This window comes from Mobula birostris, chromosome 28 (genome assembly GCF_030028105.1).
Source record: "Mobula birostris isolate sMobBir1 chromosome 28, sMobBir1.hap1, whole genome shotgun sequence".
Taxonomy (NCBI): Eukaryota; Metazoa; Chordata; class Chondrichthyes; order Myliobatiformes; family Myliobatidae; genus Mobula; species Mobula birostris.
The window spans coordinates 12,957,931-12,971,559 of record NC_092397.1 but is presented as its reverse complement, the minus strand read 5'-3'; the positions used below and the strand labels follow the sequence as shown (position 1 = coordinate 12,971,559).

At 54.5% G+C, this 13,629-nt stretch overlaps 1 protein-coding gene across 1 annotated transcript in view; it reads left to right on the top strand.

Moving 5' to 3' along the window:
• LOC140188933 (serine/threonine-protein kinase MRCK alpha-like) overlaps positions 1–13,629 on the top strand; it is a 117,611-nt gene that overhangs the window by 22,454 nt on the left and 81,528 nt on the right. The window contains 1 exon segment of the mRNA XM_072245584.1: positions 5,364–5,459. Coding sequence (XP_072101685.1) covers positions 5,364–5,459 — 96 coding nt within the window.

Genomic DNA, 13,629 nt, shown 5'->3' with positions numbered 1-13,629 from the left:
CCCACACACCCCATCCCTCCCCTCCTCATAAACCCCATCCCTCCCCTACTCCTACACCCCTCACTTCCCACTACACCCCCTCCCCTCCCCCTACTCCCTACACCCCCTCCCCTCCTCCTCTTCCTCCTACACCCCTCCCCGCCCCTCCCCCTACAACCCCTCCTCCTCCCCCTCCCACTCCCCCTACAACCCTCCCCTCCCCTCCCCTACAACCCCTCCCCTACTCCTGTATCCCCTCCCCTCCCTCCCACTACACCCCTCCCCCTCCTCCTACACCCCACCCTTCCCCCTACTCCTACACCCCCTCCCCTCCTCCTCTTACACCTTCCCTCCTCTTCCTCCTATACCCCTCCCCTGCCTCTCCTGCACCCCTCCCCCTAGAACCCCTCTTCCTCTTCCTCTGACACCCCTCCTCCTCTCCCTCCCACTCCCCCTACAACCCCTCCCCCTCCTCCTACACCCCATCCCTCCCCCTACTCCTACACCCCCTCCCCTCCTCCTCTTACACCTTCCCTCCTCTTCCTCCTACACCCCTCCCCTGCCTCTCCCACACCCCTCCCCCTCCCCCTAGAACCCCTCCTCCTCCTCCTCTGACACCCCTCCTCCTCTCCCTCCCACTCCCCCTACAACCCCTCCCCCTCCCCTACATCCCCCCTCCCCTCCCTCTACTCCTACAGCCCCTCCTCCTACACCCCTCCTCTCCTACACCCCTCCTCTCCTACACCCTCCCCGACACCCCTCCCCTCAACACCCCTCCCCATACATCCCCTCTCCCTCCTGCACCCGTCCCCCTCCCCCTCCTACACCCCTCCCCTATAACCCTCCCCCTCCCCCTACAACCCTCCTCCCCTATAACCCATTCCCTCCCCCTCCCCTACAACCCCTCCCTTTCCCTCCCTCTACACCCCCTCCCCTCCCTCTACACCCCCTCCCCCTACTCCTACACCCCCTCCCCCTACACCCCCTCCCCCCCACACCCCCTCTCCTCCCCCACACCCCCTCTCCTCCCCATACACCCCTCCCCTACTCCTACAGCCCTCCCCCTCCCCTCCCCCTGCACCCCTCCTCCTCCCCTCCCCCTGCGCCCCTCCTCCTACACCCCTCCCCCTCCAACTCCTCCTACACTCCTCCCCCTCCTCCTCCTCCTATACTGCTCACTCCTCCCCCTACACCCCTACCCCTTCTCTCCCCTCCCCCTACACCCCACCACTCCCCCTACAACTCCTCCCCCTCACCTCTCCTACGCCCCTCCCCTCTCCTACACACACCTCCCCTCCCCTCTCCTACACACCTCCCCCTCCCCTCTCCTACACACCTCCCCCTCCCCTCCCCCTACAACTCCTCCCCTCTCCTACACCCCTCCCCTCTCCTACACCCCTCCCTCCCTCCCCCTACAACTCCTCCCCTCCCCACCTCCTACTCCCCTCTCCTACACCCCCTCCCCTCCCCTACACCCCCTCCCTCTTGTCCTCCACCTACACACCCTCCCCCTCCTCCTCCCCTCCCACTCACCCTACAACCCCTCCCCCGACAACCCTCCCTTCCCCCTACGCCCCTCCCCTACACCCCTCCCCCTCTACTCCCACACCCCCTCCCCTCCCCTCCCACTACACACCCCCTCCCCCTACTCCTACACCCACTCCCTACACACCCTACACCCCTCCGCTCCCACTACACCCCTTCCCCTCCTCCTCCTACACCCTTCCTCCTGCACCCCCTCCCCTCCCCTACTTCTACACCCCCACCCCTCCCACTACACCACCTCCCTCTCCTCCTCCCCTACACCCACTCCTCCCCCTCCCCCTCCCCCTACAACCCCTCCCCCTCCCCTCCCACTACACCCCCTCCCCCTACTCCTACACCCCTCCCCTCCTCCTACACCCACCTCCCCCTTACACCCCTCACCCTACACCCCCTCCCTTAATCCTACACCCGTCCCCTCCTCCTACAACCCCTCCTACTCCTCCTACACCCCCCAACACGCCTCCCCCTCCTCCTCCTACATCTCTCCCCCCTCCTCATTCAATCCAGTCCAGGGGATGCTCCTGTTCGATGGTGACCTGGGGAGGGGAGGGTGGGGGAGTGGGGTTCAATAGTGACACCCGCGGAGGGGAGTGTGGGGGAGTGGGGTTCGATGGTGACCCGGGGAGGGGAGGATGGGGGAGTGGGGTTCGATGGTGACCCGGGGAGGGGAGGATGGGGGAGTGGGGTTCGATGGTGACCTGGGGAGGGGAGGATGGGGGAGTGGGGTTCGATGGTGACCCGGGGAGGGGAGGATGGGGGAGTGGGGTTCGATGGTGACCTGGGGAGGGGAGGATGGGGGAGTGGGGTTCGATGGTGACCTGGGGAGGGGAGGATGGGGGAGTGGGGTTCGATGGTGACCCAATGAGGGGAGGATGGGGGAGTGGGGTTCGATGGTGACCCAATGAGGGGAGGATGTCAGAGTGGGGTTTGATGGTGACCCTGGGAGGGGAGGATGGGGGAGTGGGGTTCGATGGTGACCCGGGGAGGGGAATGTGGGGGAGTGGGGTTCGATGGTGACCTGGGGAGGGGAGGATGGCGGAGTGGGGTTTGATGGTGACCCGGGGAGGGGAGGGTGACCTGGGGAGGGGAGGGTGGGGGAGTAGGGTTTGATGGTGACCCAGGGAGGGGAGGGTGGGGGAGTGGGGTTCGATGGTGACCCGGGGAGGGGAGTGGGGTGCGATAGTGACACGGGGAGGGGAGTGGGGTTCGATAGTGACCTGGGGAGGGGAATGTGGGGGAGTGGGGTTTGATGGTGACCCGGGGAGGGGAATGTGGGGGAGTTGGGTTCGATGGTGACCCGGTGAGGGGAGGATAGGGGAGTGGGGTTTTATGGTGACCCAGGGAGGGGAGGGTGGGGGAGTGGGGTTCGATGGTGACCCGGGGAGGGGAGTGAGGTTTGATGGTGACCCGGAGGGAGTGGGGTTTGATGGTGACCCGGGGAGGGGAATGTGAGGGAGTGGGGTTCGATGGTGATCCGGGGGGAGTGGGGTTCGATGGTGACCCGGTGAGGAGAGGATGGGGGAGTGGGGTTCAATAGTGACCCGGGGAGGGAATGTGGGGGAGTAGGGTTTGATGGTGACCCGGGGAGGGGAGCGTGGGGGAGTGGGGTTTGATGGTGACCCGGGAAGGGGAGAGTGGGGGAGTGGGGTTTGATGGTGACCTGGGGAGGGGAGGGTGGGGGAGTGAGGTTCGATGGTGACCTGGGGAGGGGAGAGTGGGGGAGTGGGGTTTGATGGTGACCCAGGGAGGGGAGGGTGGGGGAGTGGGGTTCGATGGTGACCTGGGGAGGGGAGCGTGGGGGAGTGGGGCTCGATGGTGACTCGGGGAGGGGAGGGAGGGGGGTTTGATGGTGACCTGGGGAGGGGAGAGTGGGCGAGTGGGGTTTGATGGTGACCCGTGGAGGGGAGGGTGGGGGAGTGGGGTTTGATGGTGACCCGGGGAGGGTGGGTGAGTGGGGTTCGATAGTGACCCGGGGGGGGAATGGGGATCGATGGTGACCCGGGGAGGGGAGCGTGGTTGAGTGGGGTTCGATGGTGACCCGGGGAGGGGAGCGTGGGTGAGTGGGGTTTGATGGTGACCCGGGGAGGCAAGGGAGAGGGGTTTGATGGTGAACTGGGGAGGGGAGAGTGGGGTAGTGAGGGAGTGGGGTTTGATGGTGACCCGGGGAGGGACTGGGGTTCGATGGTGACCTGGGGAGGGGAATGTGGGGGATGGGGTTCGATGGTGACCCGGGGAGGGGAGTGGGGTTCGATAGTGACCCGGGGAGGGGAATGTGGGGAGTGGGGTTTGATGGTGACCCGGGGAGGGGAATGTGGGGGAGTGGGGTTCGATGGTGACCTGCGGAGGGGAGGATGGCGGAGTGGGGTTTGATGATGACCCGGGGAGGGCAATGGGTGATTGGGGTTTGATGGTGATTCGCGGAGGGGAATGTGGGGGAGTGGGGTTCGATAGTGACCCGGGGAGGGGAATGTTGGAGAGTGGGGTTCGATAGTGACCCGGGGAGGGGATTGTGGGGTAGTGGGGTTCAATAGTGACATGGGGAGGGGAATGTGGGAGAGTGGGGTTCGATAGTGACCCAGGGAAGGGAATGTGGGGGATTGGGGTTTGATGGAGACCCGGGGAGGGGAGGGTGGGGGAGTGGGGTTCGATAGTGACCCGGGGGGGATGTGGGGTTCGATGGTGACCCGGGGAGGGGAGAGTGGGGGAGTGGGGTTCGATGGTGACCCAGGGAGGGGAATGTGGGGGAGTGGGGTTCAATAGTGACCTGGGGAGGGGAGGGTGGGGGAGTGTGGTTCGATGGTGACCTGGGGAGGGGAGAGTGGGGTCATGGGTTCGATAGTGACCCGAGGAGGGGAGGGTGGGCTCATGGGGTTCAATGGTGACCCGGGGAGGGGAGGGTGGGGAAGTGGGGTTCGATGGTGACCCGGGGAGGGGAGGGTGGGGGAGTGGGGATCGATAGTGACCCGGGCAGGGGAATGTGGGGGAGTGGGGTTTGATGGTGACCCGGGGAGCGGAGGGTGGGGGAGTGGGGTTCGATGGTGACCCGGGGAGGGGAGTGGGGTTCGATAGTGACCCAGAGAGGGGAGTAGGATTCGATAGTGACCCGGGGAGGGGAATGTGGGGGAGTGGGGTTTGATGGTGACCCGGGGAGGGGGGAGTGGGGTTCGATGGTGACCTGGGGAGGGCAGTGTGGGGGAGTGGGGTTCAATGGTGTCCCGGGGAGGGGAGGGTGGGGGTGTGGGGTTCGATGGTGACCCGGGGAGGGGAGGATGGGGGAGTGGGATTCGATGGTGACCCGGGGAGGGGAATGTGGGAGAGTGGGGTTCGATGGTGACCCGGGGAGGGGAGGGTGGGGGAGTGGGATTCGATCGTGACCCGGAAAGGGGAATGTAGGGGAGTGGGGTTTGATGGTGACCCGGGGAGGGGGGAGTGGGGTTTGATGGTGGCCCAGGGAGGGGAGGCAGGGGAGTGGGGTTCGGTGGTGACCCAGGGAGCGGAGTGTGGGGGAGTGGGGTTTGATGGTGACCCGGGGAGGGGAGCGTGGGGGAGTGGGGTTCGATGGTGATCTGGGGAGGGGAGTTTGTGGGAGTGGGGTTCGATGGTGACCCAGGGAGGGGAGGGTGGGGGAGTGGGATTCAATGGTGACCCGGGGAGGGGAATGTGGGAGAGTGGGGTTCGGTGGTGACCCGGGGAGGGGAGGATGGGGGAGTGGGGTTCGATGGTGACCCAGGGAGGGTGGGGGAGTGGGACCTGTGTAACAGGTGGGTGGCCCCTTCCCCCACCCATCCCAGTCCGGCTCCTTTCCCTGGACACTCCCAAGCGTGTTGCTGGTTTTGCAGGCGGCCTGCTTCCGAGAGGAGAGAGACATCTTGGTGAGGGGGCGCGGCCGCTGGATCCCTCGGCTCCACTATGCCTTCCAAGACGAGCTCTATTTGGTGAGTGAGAGGGGTGACGAGGGGTGGGGAGGGTCCGAGAAGGGCACTGCCCCTTCACCCCCCCTGCCCCCGTGGTGCGGCATTCCCTCCCCCAGCGCCCATCCCTGGCTGGAATACAGTTTCAGGAAGTGTACAGTCATGCACTTTGGTCAGGAACAGAGCTGTAGACTATTTTCTAAACGGGGAGCGACTTCAGAGATCAGAGGTACAAGGGGACTTGGGGAGTCCTTGATCAGGATGCCCTGAAGGTTAACTTGTAGGCTGAGTCGGTGGTGAGGAAGGCAAATTCAAGGCCAGGTGACTAGAATATGAAATCAAGGACGTGATGCTGAGGCTTTTTAAGCCTTTGGCCAGACCGCACTTGGAGTACTGCGAGCAGTTTTGAGACCCGTATTGAAGAGAGGACGTGCTGGCGTTGGAGAGGGTCCAGAGGAGGTTTACGAGAATGATCCCGGGAACGAAAGGGTTAACGCACGAGGAGCGTTTGATGGCTGTGGGCCTGTACTCGCTGGAGTTTAGAGGAATCGTGGGGCGGGGATCTCGATGAAACCTGTCAAGTATTGAAAGGCCTGGATAGAGTGAATGTTGGAGAGGATGTTTCCTATAGTGGGGGGTGTCTAGGACCAGAGGGCACAGCCTCAGAATAGACGGATATCTATTTAGTTTAGAGATGAGGAGGAATTTCTTTAGCCAGAGGGTGCTGAATCTGTGGAATTCATTGCCCTAGACAGCTGCGGAGCCCAAGCCATTGGGTAGATTTAAAACGGAGGTTGATAGTTTCTTGATTAGACAATAGGTGCAGGAGTAGGCCATTCGGCCCTTCGAGCCAGCACCGCCATTCACTGTGATCATGGCTGATCATCCACAATCAGTATCCAGTTCCTGCTTTATCTCCATAACCTTTGACTCCGCTATCTTTAAGAGTTCTATCCATCTCTTTTTTGAAAGCATCCAGAGACTTGGCCTCCACTGCCTTCTGGGGCAGAGCATTCCATATATCCACCACTCTCTGGGTGAAAAAGTTTTTCCTCAACTCCGTTCTAAATGGCCTACCCCTTATTCTTAAACTGTGGCCCCTGGTTCTGGACTCACCCATCAGCGGGAACATGTTTCCTGCCTCTAGCGTGTCCAATCCCTTAATAATCTTATATGTTTCAATCAGATCCCCTCTCAGCCTTCTAAATTCCAGAGCATACAAGCCCAGTCGCTCCAATCTTTCGACATATGACAGTCCCGCCATCCCGAGAATTAACCTTGTGAACCTACCCTGCACTCCTTCAATAGCAAGAATGTCCTTCCTCAAATTTGGAGACCAAAACTGCACACAGTACTCCAGGTGTGGTCTCACCAGGGCCCTGTACAGCTGCAGAAGGACCTCTTTGCTCTTATACTCAATTCCCCTTGTTATGAAGGCCAGCATGCCATTAGCTTTCTTCATTGCCTGCTGTACTTGCATGCTTGCTTTCAGTGACTGATGTACAAGAACACCTAGATCTTGTTGTACTTCCCCTTTTCCTAACTTGACTCCATTTAGATAATAATCTGCCTTCCTGTTCTTACCACCAAAGTGGATAACCTCACATTTATCCACATTAAACTGCATCTGCCATGCATCCGCCCACTCACCCAGCCTGTCCAAGTCACCCTGCATTCTCTTAACACCCTCCTCACATTTCACACTGCCACCCAGCTTTGTGTCATTGGCAAATTTGCTAATGTTACTTTTAATCCCTTCATCTAAATCATTAATATATATTGTAAGCAGCTGCGGTCCCAGCACTGAACCCTGTGGTACTCCACTGGTCACCGCCTGCCATTACGAAAGGGACCTGTTAATCGCTACTCTTTGTTTTCTGTCAGCCAGCCAATTTTCAATCCATGTCAGTACTCTGCCTCCAATACCATGTGCTCTAATTTTGCCCACTAATCTCCTATGTGGGACTTTATCAAAGACTTTCTGAAAGTCCAGGTACACTACATCCACTGGCTCTCCCTCGTCCATTTTCATAGTTACATCCTCAAAAAATTCCAGAAGATTAGTCAAGCCCGGTTTCCCCTACGTAAATCCATGCTGACTCGGACCTATCCTGTTACTAGTATCCAAATGGTCGTAATTTCATCTTTTATAACTGACTCCAGCATCTTTCCCACCACCGACGTCAGGCTAACTGGTCTATAATTCCCTGTTTTCTCTCTCCCTCCCTTCTTGAAAAGTGGGACAACATTAGCCACCCTCCAATCCACAGGAACTGATCCTGAATCTATAGAACATTTGAAAATGATTACCAATGCATCCACGATTTCTAAAGCCACCTCCTTAAGTACCCTGGGATGCAGACCATCAGGTCCCGGGGGCTTATCAGCCTTCAGACCCAACGTCCTGCCTAATATAAATTTCCTTCAGTTCATCCAGTATCCTGGATATCATATCTGGGAGATTGTTTGTATCTTCCCTAGTGAAGACAGATCCAAAGTACCTGTTCAACTCGTCTGCCATTTCCTTGTTCCCCATAATAATTTCACCTGTTTCTGTCTTCAAGGGCCCAATTTTGATCATAACTATTTTTTTTTCCTTTTCATATACCTAAAGAAGCTTTTACTATTGTTGTACTTCCCCTTTTCCTAACTTGACACTATTCAGATAGTAATCTGCCTTCCTGTTCTTGCCACCAAAGTGGATAACCTCACATTTATCCACATTAACCTGCATCTGCCATGCATCTGCCCACTCACCCAACCTGTCCGCTGAGTTTCATTCCTCACCAACAGAGCCACCCCACTCCCTCTGCCAACCTGTCTGTCCTTTCGATAGGATGTATATCCCTGAATATTCATTTCCCAGCTCTGGTCCTCTTGCAGCCATGTCTCTGTTATTCCCACAACATCATACTTGCCAATTTCCAACTGAGCCTCAAGCTCATCCACTTTACTTCTTATACTCCGTGCATTCATATATAATACTTTTAATCCATTACTCCCCTCACCTTTCACATCGATCCCTATTGCACTTGCCCATACTCTCCGATCCCTTCCTGATCTTTCTGCCCCTTTAATTCTGTTGTCTTTCTTAACTTTTCTTATTCTCTCATCCCCTTTAACTCCATTCTCATATTTCCAGTTCATCCCTTCCCCCCCCCACTTAATTTAAACACACCCGTGTGGCAGTGGCTAACCTGCCTGCCAGAATGCTGGTCCCCCGTCTATTAAGGTGCAACCCGTCCCTTCTGTACAATTCATCCTTACCCCAAAACAGATCCCAGTGGTCCGAGAATCTAAATCCCTGCTCCCCGCACCAGCTCCTCAGCCACACATTCAGATCCTCTATCTCCCTGTTGCTGCCCTCACCAGCACAAGGAACTGGAAGCAACCTGAGATAACCACCCTGGAGGTCCTGCTTTTCAGCCTTCTTCCGAGTTCTCTGAAGTCACGGTGCAAAATGTCTCTCATCATCTTCCCGACGTCATTTGTGCCGACATGCACCACCACCTCCGGCTGATCACCCTTGAGAATGCCCCGAACCGGTCCGTGATGTCCTGGATCCTGGCACCAGGGAGGCAGCGCACCAGTGGAGGCCAATTCTCTGGATTCTTTCAAAAAAAAAGAGTTAGATAGAGCTCTTAAAGATAATGGAGTGAAGGGACATGGGGAGAAGGCAGGAAAAGGGTACTGATTGTGGATGATCAGCCATGATCACAGTGAATGGTGGTGCTGGCTTGAAGGGCTGAATGGCCTACTCCTGCACCTATTGTCTATTGTCTATTAACACTAAACCTAGAATTGTCCTCTCTCTGGTAGGCTCCAGTACAAGCTGTTCTAAGGATCCATCTCGGAGGAACTCCCCAAACTCCCTTTCTTGGGGTCCAGTACCAACCTGATTCCTCCAGTCTACCTGCATGTTGAAATCCCCCATAACAACTGCAGCATTACCTTTGCGACATGCCAATTTTAACTCTTGATTCAACTTGCACCCTACATCCAGACTACTGTTTGGGGGCCTGTAGATAAGTCCCATTAGGGTCTTTCTATCCTTCGAATTTCTCAGTTCTATCCATACTGACTCTGCGTCTCCTGATTCTGTGTCAGGGTGTCAAAGGTTACGGCCTGATGATCATTGTCATATATATCAATGATCTGGATGATAATGTGGTTAACTGGATCAGCAAATTTGTGGATGACGCCAGGATTGGGGGTGTAGTGGACAGTGAGGAAGGCTATCATGGCTTGAAAAGGGATCTTCACCAGCCGGAAAAATGGGCTGAGTCAGGGTGTCAAAGGTTACGGGGAGAAGGCCAGTGCCTGACCCCCTCTCTCACAGGATCATACCACCTCTGATTGTTCCATCCATATCCAGATATCAATTGACCTCTGCCCAAGTACAGAAGTCATAGGCACATATATATAACTAGGGCACCTAAGACTTTTGCTCAATCCTGTCTATTCATTGGCTTATCCTCAATTTGCACCTTGTTTTCTTTATATATGTGTTACTTCAAAAAATAGATTTTATTAACAATAAAATAGTTGTGTATTTAATACTTCAGTAATATTTGAGTAATCTTGCATATATATTGTTTGATTAAGCATTCTTGTTAATTTGAATAACTTATTACGGGTTCTTTGTTGTAAAAGTATGTTAGTGGCGTTCGTCATCGCGCTACTCCGTGATACACGCGCGCCTCGCTTAAAGTGCCGGCGGGTGATGCGGTGGCACCGGGCTTCGGGGCGAATGGTCCCGGGTTTGAATTCGGCCGGCTCCTCGCGCGCTTTCCACCTGCGCTGGGGTCGGGCGTCGAGCTGGCGACTCGGGCCTCGTTTAAAAAAAAACTACGCTGAAGAAACGGCAAGGTTGCCACCCGATGCGCCACGAGACGTGAGGAAGGAAAGACAGCAGCAGCCGGCTTGAAGTAAAGCCAAAGCCACAGAACTGCACAGGCTTTTATGTGACAGTGCCACTTAGGTCTGAAAAGTTACGTGCAGTTGCACAACTGAATTGGCAAACAATGCAAAGTTATGCTTTCAGAGCAATAAGTATACATTTCTATTTTGCTCAAAAGTACAAAGTGGTAACTAGGTTTGTACATTTTTATTTTCTGTATCTTTCCTGGACCCTCACGGTTTCCTTTGAATTAATACTTCATACTCTATTGTCGCCAAACAATTGATACTAGAACGTACAATCATCACAGCGATATTTGATTCTGCGCTTCCCGCTCCCTGGATTACAAATCGATGGTAAATATTAAACATTTAAATTATAAATCATAAATAGACAAGGGAAAGTAAAGTAGTGCAAAAAAACTGAGAGGCAGGTCCGGATATCTGGAGGGTACGGCCCAGATCCGGGTCAGGATCCGTTCAGCAGTCTTATCACAGTTGGAAAGAAGCTGCTGCCAAATCTGGCCGTAGAAGCTTGAAGACTCCTGAGCCTTCTCCCGGAGGGAAGAGGGACGAAAAGTGTGTTGGCTGGGTGGGTCGTGTCCTTGATTACCCTGGCAGCACTGCTCCGACAGCATGCGGTGTAAAGTGAGTCCAAGGATGGAAGATTGGTTTGTGTGATGTGCTGCGCCGTGTTCACGATCTTCTGCAGTGGAAGATTTAAAAGGACAGAAATCTTGCTTCGGGTTTAATTCGGAGAAGGAAGTCTGAGAATCGGAGCGGGAGTGCGGGGGAAGCCATTTTTGAACTTTTCGTTTTTTGTTCCATCGGCGTTCAGAGAGGCAGGACTGTGCAGGCGGGGATGTCGGGCAGTGAAGCGCGGAAGATTTAAAAGGAACAGAGTCTTATATAGCGGGCAGCGTAGTTTGCGGGCGGCAGAGTGAGCCAGGAGCAGAGTGAAGGCTTAAGGACTTCGGCTCAACGGGCTTAGGCGGAAACAGGTGAGGCGAAGAGGGTTTGTTTGGTATTCATTTTTTGTTGTTGTTATTTGAGGAGAGGGGCAGTTTGTTGTTCTTGGTGCTGGATGTGGGAGGTCCTGGAGTCTCCAAGCCTCCCGGGCATTCACATCTGCGCCAGGTGCGCCAAGATGCAGCTCCTAAGGGACCGTGTTAGGGAACTGGAGCTGCAGCTCGATGACCTTCGTCTGGTCAGGGAGAGTGAGGAGTTGATAGAGAGGAGTTACAGGCAGGTGGTCACACCGGGGCCATGGGAGGCAGACAAGTGGGTCATGGCTAAGAGGGGGAAGAGGAAGAGTCAGGTAATAGAGAGTACCCCAGTGGCTGTGCCCCTTGACAATAGGTACTCCTGTTTGAGTACTGTTGGGGGAGACAGCTTACCTGGGGAAGCGACACTGGCCGTGCCTCTGGCACAGAGTCCGGCCCTGTTGCTCAGAAGGGTAAGGAAAGGAAGAGGAGGGCAGTTGTGATAAGGGACTCGATAGTAAGGGGGTCAGATAGACGATTCTGTGGACGCAGTCCAGAGACCCGGATGGTAGTTTGCCTCCCTGGTGCCAGGGTCTGGGATATTTCTGATCGCGTCCAAGATATCCTGAAGTGGGAGGGTGAGGAGCCAGAGGTCGAGGTACATATAGGTGCCAATGACATAGGTTGGAAAAGGGAAGTGGTCCTGAAAGGAGAATATAGGGAGTTAGGAAGGGAGTTGAGAAAAAGGACCGCAAAGGTAGTAATCTCGGGATTACTGCCTGTGCCACGCGACAGTGAGAGTAGGAATGTGATGAGGTGGAGGATAAATGCGTGGCTGAGGGAGTGGAGCAGGAGGCAGGGATTCAAGTTTTTGGATCATTGGGATTTCTTTTGGCGCAGGCGTGACCTGTACAAAAAGGACAGGTTATACTTGATTCCTAGGGGGACCAATATCCTGGCGGGGAGATTTGCGAGGGCTACTGAGGTGACTTTAAACTAGAATGGTTGGGGGGTGGGAATCAAATTAAAGAGACTAAGAGAGAGGAGGTTAGTTCACAACAGGGGGATAGGAACCAGTGCAGAGAGACAGAGGGGTGTAAAATGAGGGTAGAAGCAAAAAGTAGTAAGGTGAAAAGTAAAAGTGGCAGGCCGGCAAATCCAAGGCAAAAATCAAAAAGGGCCACTTTTCAACATAATTGTATAAGGGCTAAGAGAGTTGTAAAAGCGAGCCTGAAGGCTTTGTGTGTCAATGCAAGGAGCATTCGTAACAAGGTGGATGAATTGAAAGTGCAGATTGTTATTAATGAATATGATATAGTTGGGATCACAGAGACATGGCTCCAGGGTGACCAAGGATGGGAGATCAACTTTCAGGGATATTCAATATTCAGGAGGGATAGACATGAAAGAAAAGGAGGTGGGGTAGCATTGCTGGTTAGAGAGGAGATTAACGCAATAGAAAGGAAGAACATTAGCCGGGAAGATGTGGAATTGATATGGGTAGAGCTGCATAACACTAAGGGGCAGAAAACGCTGGTGGGAGTTGTGTACAGGCCACCTAACAGTAGTAGTGAGGTTGGGGATGGCATTAAACAGGAAATTAGAAATGCGTGCAATAAAGGAACAGCAGTTATAATGGGTGACTTCAATCTACATATAGATTGGGTGAACCAAATTGGTAAGGGTGCTGAGGAAGAGGATTTCTTGGAATGTATGCGGGATGGTTTTTTGAACCAACATGTCGAGGAACCAACTAGAGAGCAGGCTATTCTGGACTGGGTATTGAGCAATGAGGAAGGGTTAATTAGCAATCTTGTTGTGAGAGGCCCCTTGGGTAAGAGTGACCATAATATGGTGGAATTCTTCATTAAGATGGAGAGTGACATAGTTAATTCAGAAACAGAGGTTCTGAACTTAAAGAGGGGTAACTTTGAAGGTATGAGACATGAATTAGCTAAGATAGACTGGCAAATGACACTTAAAGGGTTGACGGTGGATATGCAATGGCAAGCATTTAAAGATCGCATGGATGAACTACAACAATTGTTCATCCCAGTTTGGCAAAAGAATAAATCAGGGAAGGAAGTGCACCCGTGGCTGACAAGGGAAATTAGGGATAGTATCAATTCCAAAGAAGAAACATACAAATTAGCCAGAAAAAGAGGCTCACCTGAGGACTGAGAGAAATTCGGAGTCCAGCAAAGGGCTTAATTAGGAAACGGAAAAGAGATTATGAGAGAAAACTGGCAGGGAATGTAAAAACTGACTGTAAAAGCTTTTATACATATGTGAAAAGAAAAAGATTGGCTAAG